The sequence below is a fragment of the Podarcis pityusensis genome, assembly GCF_964106645.2.
Source record: "Podarcis pityusensis genome assembly, chromosome: 12".
In the NCBI taxonomy this organism is placed as follows: Eukaryota; Metazoa; Chordata; class Lepidosauria; order Squamata; family Lacertidae; genus Podarcis; species Podarcis pityusensis.
This window is the reverse complement of record NC_138037.1, coordinates 37,971,242-37,996,808: the sequence shown is the minus strand read 5'-3', so window position 1 is coordinate 37,996,808 and position 25,567 is coordinate 37,971,242. Positions and strand designations below refer to the sequence as shown.

Here is a 25,567-nt window from a genome sequence, read left to right as displayed (position 1 = left end):
ATGGGGCCTCCCGCTGCTGCCGCGGCCCAATTTCTGTTCTCATCCTGAAGCAAAGTTCTTAACCTAAAGCACTATTTCTGGGTTAGCGGAGTCTGTAACCTGAAGCGTATGTAACCTGAGGTACCACTGTACTGTGAAATAGATTGTGTATGTTGGGATGAGATTAATGCTGTGACACTTCTCTGTAGTTCAATTTTTGAGACAAAATGTATTTTGTGGCTGAAGGATAATGTCACACTTGCCTGCGACCATATTTTCACGAGCGAATGTCACCCTGCTTCTGTTGAGGTGCAGCTGCCGAATAAGTTAGCAATTTTTCATTTTCATCACTACTATGACATTTGACTACAACCTTTCTTAGTGCTGGTATTTTTACCTGTACTTCGTCTGTTATTTCAGTGCCCTCATCCAGTTTTTCCAGCTCTTTCCTGATTATCAGAAAAATGACTTCTACGCAACAGGAGAAGTAAGTTCAGATAACTTTTAATTCTTGAACTGTGTAACTTGTGAACATGAAGATCGTCGAAGAGAAATTAAGGAACTTTTTGTGGACCTGTCCCCCCCCCCCTGCCCAGTTGGATTTAATTTTAAATTACATTTCCTAGTTACAGGCACATCTATCAACATACTTTGAACAACAGTATGTTTTATAATTAGTAAAATAATGAAAAATAATATCTATAAAACAGCCAGCAGGGGGAGCAGAAAGGACCAGAACAGTCCCTTCCAGATTAAAAAATGTGTTGTTACCTAGCGATTCCCTTTCCCAGCCCAAAAGTACATTTTCTGGTAGATAATTTTGGCCTCAGCATTTAGTCTGGCAGTGTTTCTTTTAAAAATTAAGAGCTTAGGTATTTCTAGAGGAGCTTTCCCCATTGATCCTTGCTTTGCTCCTGAAATTGATTTCAAAACCTATCCTCCCCCCAAGAGAGAGAAGGGAACCTCTTTGGTATTGCAACTGCAGTGGTGCCTCGCAAGACGAAATTAATCCGTTCCGCGAGTCTCTTCGTCTTGCGGTTTTTTCGTCTTGCGAAGCACGGCTATTAGCGGCTTAGCGGCTATTAACGGCTTAGCGGCTTTAAGAAAAAGGAAACAAACTCGCAAGAACTCGCAAGACGTTTTGTCTTGCGAAGCAAGCCCATAGGGAAATTCGTCTTGCGGAACGACTCAAAAATCGCTAAACCCTTTCGTCTAGCGAGTTTTTCGTCTTGCGAGGCATTCGTCTTGCGGGGCACCACTGTAAAAGCTATCTGTTGCTCACTGCCTCTAACAACTTAAGCAGAGCCACTCTTTCTTTGATACTAACTGCTAAAACGTGTGACATTCTAGTCAAGAGATACTGCTTTCATTACAGCTTTGTTCTACAAGTCTCCTTTGTCTCTGAAGATGTAGATCCCATCTTGATTTTTCTGGCAAAGAAAGCTTCTTTAATTTTTTGCTAACAGAGATACTTGTCTAGGAAAGAAATCTGCAGTGTGGGGTGGGAGAAAAGAGAGTCGGATTTCATTGTGCCTTTTGCCTGTGGAGACTAGGGATCACCTTCTTGGTTTCACATCATAAAAAGCCTCCTAAGAAAGGAAAGATGGAAGAGGCTTGAAACAAACAGTTGCCGCGCAGCCTCGTGAAGGGTAAAAGGTCAGCTCTTCATTGGCAGAAATTGAGACAAAAGGCCTGAATGCCTAAAGAGGCTGAGAGTATTAGTATATGCTCCTTTGTATATGCTTATCTTGCATTAAGTTATATCTTACCATATCTTCTGCAGTGCACCTGATATCTGCAGTTTGGACTGGGTTACCAATATGCAGAAGCGCTAATAGATCCATGGATTAAGCCCTTCCCCATCTGTTGCCCCTTGTTCCCCATGTCTTCATTTTCGCTGAGTTGGCTGAAGGTTTCTGTTCTTATCCCTCTCCCCTCATTGATCAAGAACTTTGGCTGCGCCTCTCTCCCAACACCTTCCTCGATTACTCTTCAGATGGCTTGTAATAACTTCTGGTTACCTGCTAAATCTTTCCATTCCAAGCACTAGCCGCATGTTCAAGTATGATTGAAAGTCATGGTTCAGAGGTGACCCAGGAAAGCAGGCTTCATAGACAGCCTGGAAGAGTGCTCTATCCAGCCTAATGGCACATTCGTATTTAGGATTGGCCAGCACAATATTGCAACTCATTGATTCATTGGTTTTGTAAGTTCATGGGTTATTCCAGCTTTGCAAGCATTATTGAGCCAGTTGGATACATGTACAGTAGTATCTCAGGTTTCATACGCTTCAGGTTACATACGCTTCAGGTTATAGACTCCGCTAACCCAGAAATAGTACCTCGGGTTAAGAACTTTGCTTCAGGATGAGAACAGAAATTGTGCTCTGGTGGTGCGGCGGCAGCAGGAGGCCACATTAGCTAAAGTGGTGCTTCAGGTTAAGAACAGTTTCAGGTTAAGAGCGGACCTCCGGAATGAATTAAGTACTTAACCCGAGGTACCACTGTACATCCGTTTGATTTCCAAAACATTCAGAAACCAAAGCCCGGCTTCTGATTGGCTGCAGGAAGCTCCTACAGCCAATCGGAAGCCACAGAAGCCCCATCGGACGTTTGGCTTCCAAAAATAGTTCGCAAACCGGAACAGTCACTTCCGGGTTTGCGGCATTTGGGAGCCAAAACATTTGAGAAATAAGCTGTTCGAAAACCAAGGTACGACTGTACTAGGAAATAAAAGACTTTGATTACAAATTTAATTAGTGTACTCAGTTAAAAGGTTGAAGGATTTTTTTAAAAAAATCATTTAGGCAGGAATCTAGTTGGTACACACAGAAAGTCTTTTGATCCTTTGCTAAAAGGAGAGGGGAGGTAAATTTTGCCCATTTGCTGTCTCTTTTGCACCATCCAGAACCCAAAAATCAACTCGGGAAATCCTCCATAACATGTAGAAGGGGGTTGGCAGGGGAGAAGATGAATCAGAATAAATGCCCCGTCCTCTATGAGCTCCTTCTATGAGCTTAAGAGCACAAATTCTGTTGATTACTTACAGCCTTAATAATGAAAACTGGCAGGTGGAAATCAAATATTTTAGATGCAGTGATACTGCATAAAAGCATTTATCTTTGGAGCACAATATCAAGTCGCCTACATGCACAAACCTCTTGTGTTTATGCTTTTTTGCTGCGGCCAGATTGTTAGTGGCCTCCCATTGGAAGTCCAAATCATCTCCTTCCCGAGAGGAGTGGCTATCAAAAGTATGGGACATTGCACTGTCAGAACATCCGACACATGTATGGAGAGTCCTTAACAGTCCATTAAAAATAGATCTTTTTATTTCACATGGTATAAGATCTTATCCTAACGTAAACTCAGTTGAACAGCCCACTAAACCCGAGATGAAGGTGTGGAGACGCTTTATGGAGAACTGAATTGACTCACATACACACACCCTTTTTAAAATATATGATAGTTGAATGCATTATTGTATTCTCAGCTTTCAGGTTTTCTTCCCCATTGTATTTTCATTTTATTTTTTCTATTTCTGCGTGCAATTTGTATTGACTACACCTATCACTTTCGATGTATTTTCTATGTGTTTATATCAATAAACAGAATTTTTTAAAATGCTTGAAAGCTATTCACACTACCTTTTTGTTTGACTGTATTCTTCAATATCACTAGTCCTATGCAGGGAAGTATGTGCCTGCCATCGGCTATTATATCCACACCCGTAATCCTACGGCAAAGATAAAGATCAACTTTAAGGGTGCTGCCATTGGAGATGGTCTCTGTGACCCTGAATTGGTAAGGTTTCTCCGTATTGTGTTTAATTAATTTATTATTATTATTTTTTACAAAATCAGAAGTGGATTGTGATTCTCAAATTGCGGGGAAAGGATAATGGAAGAAAGGGAAAAAAGAGTATTGTTCCATGTAACTTTCTAATTTCAGTAAAACTTTAATTAGTTTACCACATGTTTCTCAAGAGCAAATTAGCTGCGATCCTGCAGGGAACTAGACTGCTTATAAATGCCACCAAAGTTTTATTGCAGCTTTGGCAAACTATTTAAAATTTGGAAGCATGCTTTAAAAAATAGATAAATCTCTGCTAATGCACTGCCTTTTTTAAAAAAAATGGGCATTCTAGAAGATTAGAATAATATAGACTAATATCGCTGAGTTTCTTGATTCCCTTTGCAGATGTTTGGTGGCTATGCAGAATTGTTATATCAAATTGGCTTGTTGGATGAGAAGCAGAAGGCGTTTTTCCGGCAGCAGACTGATCTGGCAGTAATCTACATCCAGCAGAAGAAATGGAGAGAAGCCTTTGAAGTACGTATTAGAGGCCCACATGCTGGCCTCCAGCAATTAAAACCATCTGAAGAGAGTAAGGGGGTCAGAAGGAAGCAGAATGGAGGTCACAAGCTCCGCTCTGGAAAAAGGTGTCCATTTATATTGCAGCAGAAGGGCAAAGAGAGGGAGAACTAATGGAGAGAAAAATCACCGTCCAATGTTTCTACAAAATTTACCTTGGCCTCTTTTCAGAATTGAGTGCTGTGGCATATGTTTACATAGGCATCTCTTTCATGAATTGCTTTAGTTTTTCTAAGTCTGTGCTTGTATGCCCTAAAGGTTTAGCTTATCCCCAGGAAATCAGGAAAGATGCAGTCGTGGAACTCGTTGCATATGCTTGAACACACGCCTGAAACCTTTCTATATCCATGAATAATGGCTCCAATTTTTAACCCCCACCGAAAGAGTGGAAGGCGAAAACAGCAGCACACACTGTGGGCTGGCGTTTTCCTCTGAATTTGCGGCGTTTTGTGTTTCCCGCGCAGTGATGTCACGAAGCAGCCTTCGAATGTGTGCAGCAGTAAGCCGCTAACGAGTTACTTACTGCAATACAGTGCATTTTACAGAATAATTTGTCTAAATTGAGAAATAACCTTTAAAATGCATATAACTGTGTGGCTTGTATTTCCTCCCCTTGGGAAGATCCACCATGCTGACTTATATTCTCAGCATTCCAGTTTATATCCATGCTACACATTAGCTTGTTTCATTTATTTATTTTATTCACACACACACACACTGCTTGATTATAAGGAAACCTCTAAACTCTTAGCTATGATAGAGCAGTGAATATCGTGTGCACAACACAGGCAAATAGCAGATTGGAGCAGCATTCTAGATTAGATCTTCATGGGGGCTGGCAGTGGGATCGGGGAAGTTGAAGTGGGTCAAGAAACTGTGCCTTCCAAAGTTTGAATATGGTAATCAGTTGGCCCCAAGAACAGAAGAAAAATCCTTCATAATAATAGTAATAATAATTTTATTATTTACATGCCACCCATCTGACTGGGTTGCCCCAGCCACTCTGGGTGGCTCTCAACAAGATATTTTAAATGCAATAAAACATCCAGCCATTGAAAGCTTCCCTGAAAGCCTTCAGATGTCTTCTAAAAGTCAAATAGTTGTTGCTCTGTTTGACATCTGATGGGGAGGCGTTCCACAGGGCAGGTGTCACCAGCGCCGCCTTTACCCGGGGGTGCAAGGGGTGCGGGGCGCCAAATGCCAAAGACGGCCCTGGAGGTTGTAGTTGGACATCCCCATCCACAGGAACTTTTAGAGGGGAGATCTGTTCACCATGGATGGGTGCAGGAAAAGCGTGCAAGCCCAGGGGAGGGCGTGGAGGACCCAGCGTTGTGGGTGCTGCATGGTGGCTCCTCTGCCTCCGCCCAGCACTGCTGGCGGAGCTTTTCCTTTCTGCATCCTGTCCGTTTCCTTTCCTTGCTGTGCTTCTCCCGTGCCCTGCGTAGCACTGCCCAGGTCCGTCTCATCCCGCGACAGCACCTTAGTCCCTCAGCAGTGTAGCCTGGGAGGGAGTGGAGCAGCGGCAGTTGTTACAGGTGAGCGATTTCTCCCTCCCCTAAAGACGGCCCTGGATGTCACTACTGAGAAAGCCCTCTGTCTGGTTCCCTGTAGCTTCACGTTTTGCACTAAGGGAACCACCAGAAAGCCCTTGGAGCTGGATCTCAGTGTCCAGGCAGGACAGTGAGAATGGGGATGCTCCTTCAGGTATGCATGGTGATTCAGGGCTTTGAAGATCAACACCAACACTCTGAATTGTGCTCAGAAATGTACTGGGAGCCAGTGTAGATCCTTTAGGACCAGTGTTATATGGCCTTAATATTTCATTGCTCAGGTACACTCCACAAAGCATCTCCTTGCTACTTGTGGCCAACTGAATTATGCCGAGCATTGCGGTTCCTTAGAATTTTTAACCCATCAGAAACCATATTTTGAACTGTTTTTCTTTCCATGGCTCTCTTCCTCCAGGTGTTTGATGTTCTGTTGAATGGCGATGAAATTGGAACTGCTTCCTTCTTTCAGAACGCCACAGGGTGTAGCAACTACTTCAACTTCATGAAGTGCCAGGTAAGCCACCCTTAGACTAGGCATTCTGGTAATGTGCTTTTAAAGCTATGGAATTAACTTGGGCTACTGCTCTATCAGAGGGACGCGGGTGGCGCTGTGGGTTAAACCACAGAGCCTAGGACTTGCCGATCAGAAGGTCGGCAGTTTGAATCCTCATGACGGGGTGAGCTCCCAACCTAGCAGTTCGAAAGCACGTCAAAGTGCAAGTAGATAAATAGGTACCGCTCCAGCGGGAAGGTAAATGGCATTTCCGTGTGCTGCTCTGGTTCGCCAGAAGCGGCTTAGTCATGCTGGCCACATGAACCGGAAGCTGTATGCCGGCTCCCTCGGCCAATAAAGCAAGATGAGCGCCGCAACCACAGAGTCGGCCACGACTGGACCTAATGGTCAGGGGTCCCTTTACTGCTCTATCAAGAGCGATTGGAAATGGGTGGTAACAGTACTGGAGCTTGGGGAAATGATCCCTCCCTTCCCCCCCTGTTGGTGCTTAAATCTCAGCACATGCTTAAGGTCAAGAGATGAGTGGGATGTTTTACACTTAGTGTGAAGGTAACATGAGGAGGTCTTTAGCATTGTGCAAATACTGCAGATGTGCCTGTCTCTCCACTTGCGAAAAACCCAACAGCTGGAGAGAAAAAGGAAGGGTTTCCCCCTACCACCCCATGAAGATTAGGTCTATCGATGGCTAGTGGCCTGGTGGCTAAATGGAATTTCAGTATTTAGAGGTGCTGAGAGAGTGCTGTTGCCTTTATGCCCTGCCTGTAAACTTTCTAGAAGCATCCAGCTAAGCACTCTTGGAAGTTAAGACTAGTTTGACCTTTTCTCTGCAAGTTTCTCCCCCCTAAGTTCTTATGGGAAATAGTGCAAGATGAAACAGTTTCCCTAAGTTAAAACTTGATATTGTGTTGCCTGCATGGGACATTGTTTAATGCAAGTAAACTCAGTCTGGCACAGTGACAAATTAATGTGGCTGTACATTTTCACCAACAGCAAACCTTTTCTCCCCCTCTCTCGTCTGATCAATTACCAAATGCCACCAGTTTTCATGACCTGCTGGGATTTTCCCCTTATGAAACTAATAGACTTGAACACTTTAAATTGCTTCATAATTTCAGACTTAACTGACCCCTGCAGTTTCATGTTTAACACAATCCTCACTTATGCAATGTTTTGCATGCTTCAGTGCTAGGTAGGATAACTAGGGAATATACCGTATTTTTCACCCTCTAGGACGCACCGTCCCATAAGGCACACCTAGTTTTTTTGGGGGGGAAATAAAGGGGGAAAATTATTTTCCCCCCCAGGCGCGGGCCTTGGGCGGGGGAAGCCCGAGCTTCCCCCGACCCCAGCCCCCGGAACAGGCAGCTCTCTGCAGGTCGTGGGAACCCAGCGCCGGCTCCCGCTGCTTGCTGAGAGCTGCGCGTAGCCTGGACGCGCTGAGCTCAGCGCACCCAGGCTTCAGCATGCAGGCAACTCTCCGCAAGCAGCGGGAGCCCAGCGCCGGGCTCCCACTCCTTGTGGAGAGGTGCGCGACGCCTGGACGCGCTGAGCTCAGCACGTGCAGGCTTCAGCATGCAGGCAACTCTCCGCAAGCAGCGGGAGCCCAGCTTGCGGAGAGGTGCACGAAGCCTGGAGAGCGAGAGGGGTCGGTGCGCACCGACCCCTCTCGTTCTCCAGGCTTCAGCGAAAGCCTGCATTCGCCCCATAGGACGCACACACATTTCCCCTTCATTTTTGGAGGGGAAAAAGTGCGTCCTATAGGGCGAAAAATACGGTAATTTTATTGTGTTGATTTTTTGCAGCCATTTTTATCTTTTTCATCTTTTGTTTAATAGGAACCTGCGGATCAGGAGTACTTTGGACAGCTGTTAACATTGCCAGAAATAAGGAAGTCTATCCACGTTGGCAACCTGACATTTCATAATGGCTCCATGGTTGAGAAACATTTGCTTGAAGATGTGATGCAGACAATAAAACCATGGCTGGCTGTTCTAATGGATAACTACAGGGTAAGTAGGCTGCCAAGCCCAGCCTCTTAAATTTAAGAACCTGCAGAACTGCCTTAATTTATTATTTTCCAAATATTTAACCTCCGAATATTTAACACCTACTCCCAACTTCTAATCAGCCATCCCTAAAACAGAACCAGAATAGTTTTAGCAATTCAGTGATAATCAGTGTTGCAGCGATGTGTGACTTCAGAGAGATTAGCTGATTAACTTTGCATTTCAAACCTTTACCCAACATTGGAGAGGATAGCTTTGTGTTGTAGCATGTAAAGTGTCTGTTTTTCTCTGCATTCTTTTTTTTTGGGGGGGGGGGGGTCAGACTTGGTTAGTAGAGGTGATGAAGTCCTCCGTTGGAGACTGTAGCACCTCAGTTCTCATGCGTATATGTTGCAGGGACTTTCCCCCATATAAAACACATAGCATTTCAAGAGAGCTAACTTTCGAAGCTGGTGAAATACTTCTGCACCGGTGGTTGAAGTCCTCATCTACAGGACAACACTGCATCTTAGCAACTGTATTTGTGCTTGAATGTTTTGCTCTTCCACAGCACCTGTTCAGCGTTAGCCAGCAGATCAATTGTATTATATGTGTTATTATTTTATATATATTTATAAAAGTATTTCTGTACAGTCGTACCTTGGAAGTCAAACGGAATCCGTTCCAGAAGTCCGTTCGACTTCCAAAATGTTCAGAAACCAAAGCACGGCTTCTGATTGGCTGCAGGAAGCTCCTGAAACCAATCGGAAGCCCCGTCGGACGTTCGGCTTCCAAAAATAGTTCACAAACCAGAACACTCATTTCCGGGTTTCTGGCATTCGGGAGGCAAAACATCTGAGTACCAAGGCGTTCAGGATCCAAGGTATGGCTTCATAAAATAGCAGGATTACGTACTACAACGAAATACAAAATGCCATTAAAAGCAATGCTTTTAATCTTTGATGTGCCTGGCTAATCAAAAACAGGCAGAAACAGATGTATAGGCCTGTTGGCATAAAAAGATCCTCAAGAGAGACAACAGCAAGGCTGTCTGCCAAATCTCTGCAGTGAGAATGTTCTGTAGCAGAGGACTGGTGACGCTAAATGTCTGACTTTCTAGCTGAGGCCAGTTACGCCCCTGTAACATGGGTGACAGCTAACAGCACTCTTCCAGATAATCTCTATGATTGATCTGAGATATAATGGCTCAGGTAGACCGTAAGGCACGGGGCTGGATGCGGCCCAATTGCCTTCTAAATCTGGCCCGTGGATGGTCCGGGAATCAGCATGTTTTTACATGAGTAGAATGTGTGCTTTTATTTAAAATGCATCTCTGAGTTATTTGTGAGGCATAGGAATTCGTTCATTCCACCCCCACCCCCATATAGTCCGGCCCCCAACAAGGTCTTAGGGACAGTGGACTGGCCCCCTGCTGAAAAAGTTTTCTGACCCCTGCCATAAAGTATACTGGGCCCAAGTTGCTCAAAACCCTGAACCTGGCCTGATAGCCTATGGGAAGTCAGTGGTGTTTCAGGAGTTCCCATAGGCAAGTCTGTTGCTGTTGTAAAACAATAGAGGCTTGGCATTTTTTGCTTTTCTAAGTGCTGCCCCAGGCGGTCAACTAGAGCTATCTAGTAATGAGAGTAGATAAGGGAGCAGATTACTTGCTTCTTACTTCCTGATCTAGTTTGGTAAGCCACTTGTGGTGTTTAAAAGACTACACAGAAATGTCCTAAATGATGAAATGAGTAACTTTATTGACTTTTTAAAATTTAATTCCTCATGCCACTGAAATTAATCTTAAACAACTTAAACTGATTGAAGGCTGTGGTTAACAGTCATGGCTTTCTTCCAGAGAATCCTTGGAATGTGTAGCTTTGTGGGATACTAAGACTTGTTTGTTGGGAATCTTTAGCCCCTCGTGTAACTTTTAATTTTTAGCATTCCGTTAGATGGGCCCACAACAGTTACGCAGGCATAAAACTGGTTTAAATTTCTAGCGTACACGTAAGCTTAGAAAATATTGAAGAACGTACCTACTGCAGCAGCTTTACATATATATATATTTAGTTAGATGCTGTAAGACAAAACCAGTATTGGTCTATGACTGTAATTTGTTCTGTTTCTAATGCTGAATTTTAAATTGTTGTCACGTGCCCTGGGACCTGCTGATGAAAGGCATGTGACGACAACAACAACAACAACAGGACAGTAGTTGTAGCACAAAAGAGAGGTATGCACATCCCATTTGCTGTGGCCAGTCTGAAAGTTACTCACATCTTGTGATCTTTGGAGTTCACATGTAATGTATTGGCTAGTTTGCATTGTATATCACATGGGGGGGGGCATACGGAGCCACTCATTTCTACCTCAAGAATATTGCAATGGTTTGGAATGATAACTTACTTGCATGTCAAGCTTAATGTTCACATGTGACGTGGCTTGGGGCAGTTTTTGCAGTAGCCAGAACGTCTCTGCAAGACTGAGCTATCTAACCCTCTTTTGGTCTGAACTATATTGGGAGGGTGAGGAAGCACTTTGCTTTTCTATGCATTGGAGGTTTGGCTGTTTAGGCAAATCCAGACTTTTTCCTAAGGCAAAGGATTGTTGTTGTTATTTCTATACCACCTTATACCGTATTTCTATACCACCCTATGGATGTGCCCTTGGAAGCCCTCCAAGTCAGAAATTAATAATTTCAAACCAAAGTAAGTTTGGTACGAGGAAGTGCATGGCGTTTTCTGGGAAGTGGTCAATATGCCCATTATACTTTTTGTTGGATTGAAGCATGTGTTCCTTTTAGGATACGTAAAAAGAAACAAAAGAAACTTCTTTGTCTTCTCGCTCAACCAAAGCCAGATGGGGAATAATACTACTCATAATTCATGGTACAGGATTTGTGAAGGATGCGGCATGGCGTGTGGTAGCTGCCATGATAGATGCTTCAGCCTACTGACCTTTCGAAAGAGCGCAGTCACTTATAGATTAAGAGCAGCATGCTTGGTGCTTAGAAATGCTGTCAGGAGTGCTTCAGAATTTCTGCTGTTTTTGACACTCCCATTACACATCCCGTGTCTAGGTTAAACTGTTTGCTATGGTTCCACCAACCCCTCTTTCTTCCTTTAGCAATTTAATAAGGAATTGTGGCAAATAATAGAAAATGGAAAACACTGTGTTAATGGCATGGCCTATTAGAAATCTGGCACCACTGTCCTTGGTTGTATGTTGTGTGGCGATTAGTCTTGTGCAGTCCTTTTCGTATTTGGCAGAATTTGGTATTTCTCAGCAGTAGAGAAGATGCTTGGTTGCCAATGGTCCCAGTTTCAATCCTTGGCGTTTTTGGATAGGGCTGGAAAAAACCTGCTGGAAACTACGGAGAGCTGGTGCCAGTCAATGTAGACAAGTGCTCTTCAGCCTTGTAGTCCTGGCGTTGTTGGGCTGCAGCTGCCATCATCCCTGAGCAGTGGCTAAATTGGTTTATGGGATTATGGGAATTGTAGTTCAACCCCAACTAGGGATCAAAGGTTGAAAAACACTAGCGTAGGCAGTACTGGACCCAATGGGCTGACTCACTTTATTCTATTTAAGGTATTTAAATAAATAAAAACAAAATCTTTAGGTTTTGGAAGCTTTATTACAAGTTATGATTCAGTTGGCCATCTTTTCTGCAAGGGTATTTAAACATTTACTAGGACTCCTGAAGGGTCTTTCTAAAACTAGAAAGAGGAATTTGTCATAATTAATAGGAAGGAAACTCATTTGAACATAATCAATTTGACTTTACCTCATAAATTGCAACATTGGTGAGGTTGCACTTCCTCCTATGAATCAGGTTATTGGCAAGGGGATACTGCTGGCATCCTTGACAAGGAATTGGACAGTTACAGCTTTCCTTGGGAAAGTAAGACCTTTCCATTATCAGCCTTGTTTTGGACTAGACTATTGGCAATATGCTGTATGTGGGATTGTCCTTTGGAAAATTTCAGAAAGGACATCAACTTGTTAATGAGGAGATGCTGCACCAAGAAAGCAAATACTGATCGCACTTAGCTTAGAGAACTTCAGTGGCTCCTAGTTGGCTTCCAGACACAATTCAAAGTACTTGCATTGATCTTTGGCATCCTAAATGTCTTGGATCACTATACCTGAGGGAGCATTTAAGTGTTATTTGTTGAGATAGCAGTAGAGGCTGTGCTTCAGGTGCCTCCTCACCACCAATGATGCCAAGACTTCTTTGGAGAAGATCAAAAGTCTATATGGCACCATTCCTCTTTTCTCTTACAAAGCAAATGATATTTTACTGGGTTGTGTGTTGTGTTTTTTTTTACATGTGATTCTAAATATTTATATTGTGTGGAATTGACTCTGTTAGCTGTAATATGTACTTTTTAGTGGAAAGCCAGGATATAAACATTTTGAAAACATAGTGAGAAGCAGAAAAGTGGGAAGGATATTTATTCCCCGTTTGTCTGCTCTTCTCCAGAGATCCCTCAAACTTTCTACGAAATGCCAGAATTTTCTTCTGTTCCTTGATTGATACCTTCCTGTTATTCACCGTAGATACATTATCCGGGCTTCAAAGGGTGGAAGGCTCCTTTTGAAAACTTTCCCATTGCTTAGGAACCTGGATATATTTCTTAACTCAGCTATTTATGTGCTTGTTTATGTTTCTGAGCTTTGGCTCCATTCCCTCCCAGTTTGTAGTTGTGGGATTGTCTCAAGCTGCCTTTTTCCGCTTTAATTTTGGTTTAAAAAACACACCAAAAAAAACCCCTAATAAAATGCAGCTGTTACTGAAACGCTTAGATATTTTATCAGGTTTTCCCATCAGATGTGTTGCAGTGTCACTTGTGAGGAAATATTACACCAGTAGGTTCAGGCAATGAACAAAACATGGCACATGTGCAAACTGGCCATTTCTCAACACTCATCTACAACATTGGCTCCTTTGTTTGTAACAGAGCTGAGGGAAAGACCTCTGTAACATCCCACACATATCCCCTTTTTCAGCCTTCAAAGATTGGCTTCTATTACTTCCACTGAAAGAGTGACATTTTTTCTTCAACATAATGTGGTGTTGCTTCATAAAATAGAGGCAGCCCAGTAGCCTAGTGATGACAACTGTTTTATCCATTCTAAAACCAGTCACATTACATTTCTATAACACGTTTTACACTACACTAATTGTCACACATTTTCCCCTCACGCACACTCGCACAGACACGATGGGCATCTCCCACCCATTTCCCCCCTTAATAGTAGATTTGTGTAATTGCACCCCTATTTGTCAGATGCAGAGTGCTAAAAAAGATTTGTGGGAGGAAATCGTAATACGGGATCACAAATCAGCTGGGCTTTTGCTTCTGAATATCAAATGGTTTTTCAAACTTGGGTCTCCAGCTGTTTTTGGACTACAGCTCCCATCATCCCTAAATAATAATAATAATAATAATAATAATTTATTATTTATACCCCGCCCATCTGGCTGGGCCTCCCCAGCCACTCTGGGCGGCTTCCATAGAAACCAAAAATACACTAAAATATCACACGTTAAAAACTTCCCTGAACAGGGCTGCCTTAAGATATCTTCTGAATGTCAGGTAGTTGTTTATCGCTTTGACATCTGCTCGAAGGGCGTTCCACAGGGCGGGCGCCACTACCGAGAAGGCCCTCTGCCTGGTTCCCTGTAGCTTTGCTTCTCTCAATAAGGGAACCGCCAGAAGGCCCTCGGCGCTGGACCTCAGCGTCCGGGCAGAATGATGGGGGTGGAGACGCTCCTTCAGATATACTGGACCAAGGCCGTTTAGGGCTTTAAAGGTCAGCACCAACACTTTGAATTGTGCTCGGAAACGTACTGGGAGCCAATGTAGGTCTTTCAAGACTGGTGTTATGTGGTCTCGGCGGCTGCTCCCAGTCACCAGTCTAGCTGCCGCATTCTGGATTAGTTGTAGTTTCCGAGTCACCTTCAAAGGTAGCCCCACGTAGAGCGCATTGCAGTAGTCCAAGCGGGAGATAACCAGAGCATGCACCACTCTGGCGAGACAGTCTGCGGGCAGGTAGGGTCTCAGCCTACGTACCAGATGGAGCTGGTAAACAGCTGCCCTGGACACAGATTAGACCTGTGCCTCCATGGACAGCTGCGAGTCCAAAATGACTCCCAGGCTGCGCACCTGGTCCTTCAGGGGCACAGTTACCCCATTCAGGACCAGGGAATCCTCCACACCTGCCTGCCTCCCATCCCCCAAAAACAGTACTTCTGTCTTGTCAGCATTCAACCTCTATCTGTTAGCCGCCATGTTAGTAGGTCAGGGATGATGGGAATTGTAGTCCAAAAACAGCTGGAGATCCAAGTTCGGGAAACACTGGTTTAATCAAACCATGGTGTTATCAAACATACCAAACACTACCTCTTCTTGAGTGGGCTTGGCCTTTGTTGGATTATATTCGAAACAAATTTGACCACTTAGCTCTTCAGTGAAAAAATATGTCTGTTTCTTCAAGAAGAGCCATATTGGTGATAAACCAGTGAGAATGTTCCTCTAATTCTTTCTTTCTTTTCAAAGCACTCATTTGGAAATTACTGTGGTCATTTGTTGTTATCGCTCAGTACTGTTATCTGCCAGCCTTTCTAGGTTACAGAAAAGTATTTTAAGAAAAACGTTTAATGCCTACAAGAAGAGAAACCAGAAGTCTCATTGTGCAAGCAGATATCTATTGTGCAAATAGACAGATTATATATATATATATATATATATATATATATATATATATAAAATTTCCAGCAGGAATTAAATGAGCAAAGATTTCATTTGCAAGGCAAAAATTGGGTATGATTTGTGCAGGACTTTCTTAAGTTCCATACCATGACAGGGGCTTGGTAATAATTGGATGAGATATTTTATCCCAGGAAAGAGGCTTTGGCTTAGAATTCTTTAACTCTAATAAAACCTTTGATGTTTGTGGTTCCTGTGAATATATTTTTGTTAGTATCAGATTTTGCTATATCTACTGATTTAGACCTGTCTTGCCCCAAAAGGAGTTGGGCAACACCGGAAAGGTTAACTTGCCTTAGGTTAGAACTCAGTCCTACAGTATTTAAGATTGCATCTAGTTTGGAAATTGTGGCAGGCACTGTCACTTATCATTAAACAGCTCATTAAATCCCAGCTAATTGCATCTTTGTTCCTGCATTTTAAAGTCTTCCTGTGCCAGCCCTTAACTACCTCACTAAAATTTTACCATTTGTACCCTCACAGTTAACTTCATTAGCTTATTCTAGCACAAGTAAAACAAGAGTTTTAATAAGATTTTGTTTTGAACAAATTGAAGGCAGAGTGTTCGACATTTGCTTTACCTGGTAGCCTGAGTGACTTAAAATCCACAAGTAAAGTAGTGCGTATTTGAAATGTTCATGACATGTTTATATTTTTTGTAAAGTGTTTTGGTTTTCTGTGTTGTTTCAGAGCTTTTAAACAGTTTTGTTGTGATCTACATCATACCCTCCAACACCCCAGTGGCAAAATCCAGGACACATTCTTCTGGGACACTATCTTCCCATTTTTTCTCACAAGAGAATGGCGACCATTTTGGACGCCATAATCTTGAGCAATTTCACATCACAATTCCCCCCAGAAAAAGTGCCTTTTTCGGCACGGTGCCCTAAAAGGTGTTTTGGGGGCACCACACAAGATTGCAGGCCTGAAAAAGAACTTGGGGGGGGGGGACACAATCATGGTGTGAAATTGGCAAGATCACAGCATCCAAAATGTTATGCCATGCTGCCATGGCAGCCATTTTGTGACTGCTGCCCACAACATTTCCACAAAATTCAAATTGTGCTCACTGGTCCTGAAAGGTTGGCAACCTCAGTCACATTCATGCTATTCCTTATGTCTAACTTTTTGCTTATTTTGTTTTGCCCCTTTGTTCCTTTTCCACTTCAGTTCCTTTCAGTGTTCTGGGAAAACTAGGGTTTCATGTCATGATTAGCCCACATCTACTGCTTGAAACGGGGAAGTTTGCTGCTGACCCAAATTTCCCTGTTTCAAAGAGGCTTTTATGGGGGAAATCCTTGTATCCTTTCTTTGGAATTTAGTTTATATCACCTTCCTCGCAGAAAGCATGCAAGCAAGCCAAAGCCATGAGCCACCCGCATGAGAACATTCTTTCTTAAACTGTTCATTCATGTAATCCACAAGTCTTAATCCCTTTCTCTTCTGTCTAGGTTTCTTCATCTGCAGTGTTTATTTTTGGCAGCAATTGAATTTAATCGGCTACATGCTACTCTCTGCATTGGCCATGCTACTTTCCCCCTTCTGCTTTTGTCGAGAATGCTTAGCAAAAGGAGGTGGAGAAAACGTAGAGGCTGATAATTATAGTCGCGAAGGGCCTTGGCAGTGGGAAAAGGCACAGCCAAGAATAAGAGGATTGTCTTTTTTATTTTGGAAAATTTAATGATATTGGAAAAGTTGAAAAGTACAGATTTGTCAACCTATCTCTCCTTCCCAGTAATCCTTTCATGAGTTTACTGTGAATATTCAGGTTGCTCCCGATTCTCTCTTCTCGTAGCATGGTCACAGTGAGTTGCCAACATGCAGGTAGAGGACCAGGAGGATAGGCTTCACTGGCTTTTGTGTATTTGATAATGTCACTGCTTTGCACAATATAGATTTACTTAATACGGGGATGTTTAACCTCTGGGCCTTCCCAGTTGACCCATGGTGCCATTTTAGCTAAACCCTGTCCACCTGTCTTAATAAGTTTTGGTTTGTTTCACTACGCAGTTGTATTTATGGCTTCTAAAATGCTGTCAATTTTTGCATTTCTGGTGGCCGGATCTTTTATGCTCCAGTGCTTAACACAATGGGCAGCCAGTGTTCAGGTTTCCTTAATCAGGGAAGGTAGTATTAGCGGTATTCCACCACTAGTGCTTGGTTAAAGCCCCAGTATGATGCAGCCACACTTGTGCTATAGCTAAATGAGCAACTGGAGGGATGGTGCAGTTAGGAATGGAATACCTTGAAGTAGCCTCAAATGTAGGTCATATCTGCTCCTTATAAACAAAGAAAATGGAGCCCCAAGCATTCAGTGGTGGAGGTTCAGTAAAACATCAAGCTCCATTCCTGGTTTACATAAATCTCTCTTGGCCATTCCATTTGCAAGACTGCCATTACCTCAGGTTTCTTGGCCACTGCTACTAGCACAGAAGTTATGGCAAATTTGTAAAACATGTCTCTGTACCTCCTGTCTGCCGTTATGCTCTTATTTTTCTTGATTTTTTTACGGTGCTCCCTGCAACATGTAGTGACTTACTAGAAGAAAAATTAGCCCATCTTATTGTTTAGCTGTCCCAAAAGAAAAGAGCGTGCGAGGAAGGGATTGGCTGGGAAACAGACTGTTCTTCCATCTGGTATATGAGACTGTATTCCAGAATCCCAGGGGTAATCTAAAGAGATCTTCTTTTGATAGTTTACTGTAGCCCTGTGGGAGTCCTTTCCCCTTCCTCTGCTGATTGACAGGGATGAACTGTATCCTTAGATAACTCTGTGCAAGAATGCAGATGTTGCATGCCACGCTTACATTTCAAATCCTGAAATATAACACACAGTTTTTCAAAAACTAGAGAATAAAATAATTGGTACCTGCTTAGGCTAGTTACTTGTTACAAACAGCAAAGGGGGAAAATGTTCAGATTATTATACAGTGGTACCTCGTGTTAAGTACTTAATTCGTTCCAGAGGTGCGTTCTTAACCTGAAACTGTTCTTAACCTGAAGCACTACTTTAGCTAATGGGGCCTCCTGCTGCTGCCGCGCTGCTGGAGCACGATTTCTGTTCTCATCCTGAAGCAAAGTTCTTCACCCGAGGTACTATTTCTGGGTTAGCGGAGTCTGTAACCTGAAGCATCTGTAACCAGAAGCGTATGTAACCCGAGGTACCACTGTACTGTAAATGAATACAATCTGAATCAACTAGTGATGTATGACTAACTGATATGTTCCCTTTCCAGAAATTACACCATTAATGACCGTTAGCCTTGTTAACCCTAATGAATTTCTGCTCTGAAGAAAAATAATTCAATAGGCCATACTGCCTTTGTTTCTACCCACTGCTTTTGAAAGATGGCTGTAGCTGTTTAAAATGACAGTACTGCCCCAGCCTTTTAGCTGGGGTGGGGTGGGGGTACATCTGTAATTGTCTTCCTTGAAGTTGTCCAATGGGATTTTGGTTTATTTTGTGGAGTGCTCAGAATCGAGATGGCAGCTAATTAGGATCATGGCACAGGCCAGGACATCGTAAGACTGCTCTTCAATCATCATTTCCTCTTACAGGATACCACAAAATATTGTAGATTAAGGTCACCGGGGAAAAGATCAAAAGTTTGTCTGCAGAGGAAACATAGTATAATTGTATAAGGACCAAACAGTAAGGATGGAGCTGGTTTTAAAAACAGGATCTAGAGTTGCAATTTATCACACATCTTATATGCGCTTCTTTCAAGAACCTTGAGGTATTTGAGATGATATGCTTCAAATTCTTTTTAATGCGTGGTTATGCCATTCATCAGATCTCCCAAAGCTGTTTGTTTGAATTTAGAAACAACCGCAGTTTAAAAGCAGAAACAGAAAAACAGATTAACACTACTGTTATGTATTCAGTGGTCTGTGTTTGCCTGAGCTTGAGTCTGGACTAAGAATTCTGAGCCCCTGGGTTCTGATTCGATACATGATATCCAATAACAGAACATTTCAGGATTTGGGCCTCTGCCATTGGCCCTTAAACTCTGAGTTATGATTCGCAGCTTGGAAGTTTAGACAGCCAATCACGTTGGGAGTGGGAGTGGCCCAGGCCTTCAGAAATGTATATAAGCAGTTGCTTTGCCCCTGTTGTCCAGTTCTGCTAGTTCAATGAAGGTTTTTGCTGTTATCACTGTGTCTTGCGTCGTGGGAACCCTACCCACACTTCAACTACCATACCTAAACTGAGCACATTACACAATGTGCATAGCAGTTAAAATCCCCATAAACTTTTGAAGCTTGCATTCATGTTTTTATGCCAGAATAAATATTATAGCTGATTCTGTATTTAGACTTGTTCATTAACATTATAGTAATTATTACAATGCTTGGTGGCTATTTGAACTGGTCTTCAATAAAACTGCATTTCTAATGGGTGGTACTTGAAATAGACCCACTGAAATCCATTACTCAAGTCCATTAATTTCATTGGGTCACTTCTGTGTATTATTATTGTGTGTTATCCAATGTTTTCGGTGCAAACAACGGAACTTTAATTTGCAACAAGCCAGAAATTAAGGGATTTTTCATCATGGTCTAAACGTGTTTATCGTGATGCAGTCATCGTCAGTGGAAGGTGAAAAAAAATATAGGACTTCTTCCTTCCACTCTTCTCATATGTTTCTACAGAAGCTTTCTTAATACTAGGAGTATGGTTTGGGGACAGTCTTGCAAATTACACTGGCATTAAAGTCAACCTGCGTGGCCTGCCAGTATACAATACAAATAAATAAGTGCAAACTCCTGTTGGCGTAAAATTAGTCAAGCTTTTGAGGTTTGGCAGAAATCGTTTGCACTTTACTGAAATTGCTAGAAGTGTGTGTGGTTTGTGTCCCTGTAGGATGTCCTCCCACCAACAAGTGCGCACACACTCTTAGTCCCCATAAAAAATGAGAAAAATAGATACAATGCCAATTACATGTTACTTCTAGGTTTGTAGAGCGAAGGATACATGGCCTTACCAAATTGGGTTGTGCTGTTTTTACTGCGCTGTGTCCTACCCTAAGACGGGTAATTGTAATTATTCCCATACTGTCGAGTGTAACAGCTGCAGAAAATTTTTGCAGAGGCCATGGAGAATCAAGGTCTTTGAGGCATAGCTTCTTCATATAAACAGTGCAATTATTTTATTTGAGCTAGCTTGGGCGAGTCTTACAGAAAAGGCTTTTAACCCCACCAGGATTTTTTAGTAACAAAGAATTAATAGTTCATAGGAAACATGTGTGCGTTGCAGTCGTACAAAGGGCTCTATCTTGGCTTGAGCCTGAACAGTCTGCTGTGAGATCCCAACTGATACAAAACATATATGCTGTTTGGGTATGGGATTTAAAGAGAAACTTAAACCAGCTTTGTGGGATGGAATATGTTTTTACACCAATCACACGTTCCCCCTTTTTCTAGTTAAAACAAAAAAAGAAAAAGAAAAAATCCAGTGTGCATTCTGATGGAATCTTTACGCTACATCTTCTTTTTCCATTTGTTGAGCTAAAGTCTAAAGTTCTTCCTGTTAGAATCTACCAGGGCAGTCTCCTGGAGTATTTTTTAGTAAGGCTCCCTCTTTCCATTCATGGTGCATTGTTTCTCAAAAAACATACCCAGTGATTTGCACCTATAGACTATGCACTCTTGCGCTAGAGAGTTTGTTTCTGCTATTGCATATGTAACAAAATCTATTGTTGCTATGGTTTCTATGTTTTCTATTATTTCTATTCTTGTTAAGCCACCTTTGGCTAATGCATGAAGTTGTAAATTTTGTACATGTAGTGTGCATTATATTACCATCCTATATGTTACTTGATACTGATTTCTGTTTGTTGACAGTGATCCATTGTTATTATCTTGCATGACTGTAGTTTAGTACCAAAGGTTGACTGCATCGGGTTTTGTAAAGATTGGATAGGCTGGAAGGCTAATACGAGTTGCATCCATAGAATCATAGGATTGTAGAGTTTGAAGGGACCCTGAGGATCATCTAGTCCAACCCCCTGCAATACAGGCCTATGCAGCTGTCCCATATGGGGATTGATTGAATCTGCAAACTTAGCGTTATCAACACCATGCTTCAGCCAACTGAGCTATTCAGGCTGACCAGCACTAAATTGGACATATTGAATTAAATAGTCCTTAATGCTCTTTCAGATTCGAACTATGCACTGAGCTTTTGCTTTAACTTTCATGTACGAGATGAAGGGATCAACTATGTCCGGTTGATTAGCCAGATTGCTTCCTCTCACCCTTTTGCAAGCAATGTCAAGTTATTTGTTCTCCTTTTCTCATTACTTTTAGCATGGGATGTGCGGGGTATGTTCAGGGAAGTTTTTAATGTGTGACATTTTAATGTATTTTTAATCTTTGCTGGAAGCTGCCCAGAGTGGCTGGGAAAACTCAGCCAGATGGGCGGGTACAAATAATAAATTATTATTATTATTATTATTATTATTATTATTATTATATGTGTTTGTATGTGATTGGATTCTTGAGAGTGTTCTTTTTGAGCTCAAATGCTCAGCCATTTCTGAGACATAGAGGGCTATGGATATCTTTAATCCTATCCTCTTGTGAACATATTTTTTATTTTGTTTATTTATATACTTATAAACCACATATAACAAGGTAGTGTAAAGATAAAAAATACATTACCACAGTAGCAACAGTAGAAACACCAATAACACCAATTATCAAAAGTAGCTGAATAACCAATCAGATTGGACATGGTGACGAACTTTCTTGAGGGCAAATTCAGGCAGTTCAGAGTATGAGCAGTGCTTTATCTGTTGCCTTGCTGAATGGGCAGGAGAAGGCTTGCTTGAAGCAAATGCCATAGCAGGAAGGGGAGTGTGGATCCTGAGTATCAACAAGAAGCTGCCCAATGCCTAGATGATGCAGGCTGTTGTCCTTTTTTGCTTCAGCTCCTGCATCTCCACCAGATGAGGAGGGCAAGTGCCTCACTCTCCTTGTGAGGCCTCCCTAAATGGCCAAAAGTTGGGAACCTTTGCCTGGTCTGTAAGTGGGGCTGAGTTCTGCTTATTGGATTTCACAGCTGCAGCCTGAAATTGTACATCCCAGAAACAGATGCATCACCCAGACTCCTGCTCCTTTTTTTCTTCTTAGACCTCTCTGTCCCAGGTGTAATGGCTGTGCTCCAAGCTGAGGCTTATATTTCACCATCAGACTAACCTGGTCTCTCTCCTTGATTTTTGGCTTTTGCTTTGTTGTACAGGCTGTTTAGGATCGGTTCTGTGAGACTCACGGAGCTTTGTACACCTGATCTTTTACTAGACTCTTACAAGCCGTGGACCTGCTTCGGTTTTCCAGGTTCTCCTATATAGTGGACAACTTGATATCATTGTGGGAGCCCCACTGACGGAACGATTTCTCCCGACTGTGCCGTGGACTAAAGTGGAAGAGTACAAGAATGCCGAAAGAGTTGTGTGGAGGGTTCGTGCTAAAGATTCAGACGTTGCTGGCTATGTGCGCCAAGCTGGTGAATTCTATCAGGTAAGCAGCGGAGGGGGATGCTAAGATACAGATTTTAAAGAAGCACAGTGCAAATTCAGCTCTGTTTATTTGACTTTTTCCGGCCGAAGGACTCGCTTTTCTCTCTAACACCCGGCGAAGTGAGTTAAATTCAGACTGCAATCCTGTGCATGCTTATTACGGAATATATAGCCCCCACTGAGCTCATAATACTTCTGCCAGAGTTAAACCTCCCATTCTCTTGGTTGTGCACTACCAGCGACCTAACTTGAAGTGAAACTATCTCTTAAGCAACCTGCATTACGAAAGATGTTTGGGAATTGCCAGGGAACTGCCATCGGCTCAGGGGCGAAGGGGGGAAAGGCGGATGGATTACAGAGCGCCCCCAAAGATCGTGGGAAGCAGCACCTCCTCAGCGGAGGAAGGAGGCCACGCCTCTAGTGGCGAGGAGGTGCAGGGCTTGGAGGATGCAAGGCAGTGCCAGGACACCTTGCCCGGGCAAAGCAGGGAGGAGGGAGGTCCCCCTTTACCCACGCCTTCCTTGCGCAGAAGACTTTTGCGCAGAGAGGGGAGGCGTAGGCTGGGGGTCAAGAGACTACTCTGCTGGGGAAGATTCAAGGACCGCCCACTCTCAGAGTCTGCTAGTCAATGAGCAAGACGTGGAATAGAGGCGTTCTGCATTGTAAAAGTTTTTAGCACCAATAATAAAGCTTTAGAACAGACCAGTGAGGCACCTTGCCTGATTGCTCTCGAGCAACCATCCGATAGCCTTAACAGGAATGTAGGAATCCGATGCCTGATCATTCTCTCCCCACCAACCACCCCTAGGCTGAATCCCACAGGGACTCCAGGAGTAGGACGGGATTCCTGCTACAAATCATGATGTGATAGATCTCATTTCCGAATGTCTGTTGTTTGACTCCTGGTGTGGGTTCTGTCTGGCAGGGAAAAAGGAAAGCTTTCCCTGCAGCTTTTAAAATTGATTTCAGCAGCAAAGCACTGAGCATGCGGTCGGAGCAGCTATCCTTGGTCAGTGTTTCTATCCTTGATCACTGTTGACAAAGATGACATTTGCACTTGGCTGCTGGAGGGGGGGGGAGGGGAGAGCCTTAGACTTTTCTAGGCAGCAGCTGCAGACAGTTAGCCAACTGTTTGTACTGCAGTGCAGTGACAGATCACAAAATACTGCATCTGCGGGCATCTGAACATGCTTCATTTTTAGCCCTCATAAGCAGGCTCTGTTCCTGATCCTCCAGTTTCTGTAACATCTGAGTCTTAAAAAAGAGAAGCATTTACACAATAAAGCTGTGCACAGGGGTAAACTAAATATTAAAGGCCTTTCCCATCTTCTGCTATGTCCCCTCCCCCCAAAAAAAAATCTAAAGAGAGTCAGTATCTCATGAAGAATGGAGACATTCCAAAAGTGACTATTGAAATGTTACTACTACTACTACTACTACTACTACTAATAATAATAATAATAATTTATTATTTATACCCCAGCCACTCTGGGTGGCTTCCAACAAAATATTAAAATACAGTAATGCATCGAACATTAAAAGCTTCCCTAAACAGGGCTGCCTTCAGATGTCTTCTAAAAGTCTGATAGTTGTTGTTCTCTTTGACATCTGGTGGGAGGGCGTTCCATAGTGCGGGTGCCACTACCGAGAAGGCCCTCTGCCCGGTTCCCTGTAACTTGGCTTCTCACAGTGAGGAAACTGCCAGAAGGCCCTTGGTGCTAGACCTCAGTGTCCGGGTAGAACGATGGGGGTGGAGACGCTCCTTCAGATATACTGGAGCGGTTCAATAGAAACGCCAATTTTTCCAGCCGAAAGAAGACAGCACTGTGGAAAGTATTCAGTTTTTATTCAAACAAAGTCTGGACCAGTGTTAGAAACTGGATCATGAAAGCTAGGAGCTAAATGGCACCTTAAACCTAAGTTATGGGCGCCACAACAGAATGTCTAGGCTGAAAATGAATGAACTGCAGCTAAAATCTTCTGTTCATTTTTCACATGGTCTAGTCCTCATCTGAAGACTGCAAAAAATGAAGCCATGCTTCCCCTGCCCGCCATCTTAATATTCTTATGAGGGTCCCTTTCCGTAAGGGCAGCTGAGAGGCAGAACCTATCAGCTTGCCTGACGCTGAAGTGATTTCTTGGAAGTCAAGCAGGCAGGAATTTCTCCTCCCACGCCCTCAGCACCAGCAGTCGCAGTTTTAATCTGAAATCTTACGTGCCGTGCCCGGAGCTCAGAAATTGCTTGCACCAATGAAATTCCCAATCTCAAAATGTGCCTAGACCAATGGGAGTTTCGAACGCTGGTCTGGACAGAGAATACAAAATTCGGGGCACCTTTATAACTTCTTACCCCATGCCCAGATCCTTCCAAGCAATATAAACTGGATAACAGAATGTGCAAACAACTCACAAACAGCCCCTGGACTCCTCATGGTCACTTCTAATTGGTTACACCAATTATTGGAGTTGCTTTGTCCTTACAACTCTCCCTATCTTGTTCCGGTTTCTTCCTAACTCAAAAGTAGTTTCTGTTAAACTCTTAAAGGTGTGAGATACTTGTTTTCCTTCCTCCCATGAGTATTAAATTGGGAGGTGCTGAATCTACATTTTCAGTGCAGTGAGGATGGGCTTGTGTTCTGCTGGTATAGCATTCACCTGTTTGCTTGTACAACAGTTCAAAGAATAGAGATTGCTCTTAAGCAGTTAAAATCATTTAAGTGCAGCACGACTAAGAACTTAAATGATAGGCATCTCATAAATCAGATTTATAACTCAGAGTGTATTTTAATTAGAAAACTTGGATTTCGTTACTCTGAAATATACAATTAAAAAAAACAACCCAACCAGCTGAAATCCTACATAGAATGACTTGTT

At 42.9% G+C, this 25,567-nt stretch overlaps 1 protein-coding gene across 6 annotated transcripts in view; it reads left to right on the top strand.

The window, feature by feature from the left end:
* CPVL (carboxypeptidase vitellogenic like) overlaps positions 1–25,567 on the top strand; it is a 65,482-nt gene that overhangs the window by 24,531 nt on the left and 15,384 nt on the right. For all 6 annotated transcript variants that reach the window (XM_080974939.1, XM_080974941.1, XM_080974938.1 and 3 more), the window contains exons 7-12: positions 400–466; positions 3,660–3,782; positions 4,179–4,310; positions 6,318–6,416; positions 8,252–8,425; positions 22,512–22,694. In XM_080974939.1, coding sequence (XP_080831065.1) covers positions 400–466; positions 3,660–3,782; positions 4,179–4,310; positions 6,318–6,416; positions 8,252–8,425; positions 22,512–22,694 — 778 coding nt within the window. The remainder of the gene's footprint in view (positions 1–399; positions 467–3,659; positions 3,783–4,178; positions 4,311–6,317; positions 6,417–8,251; positions 8,426–22,511; positions 22,695–25,567) is intronic.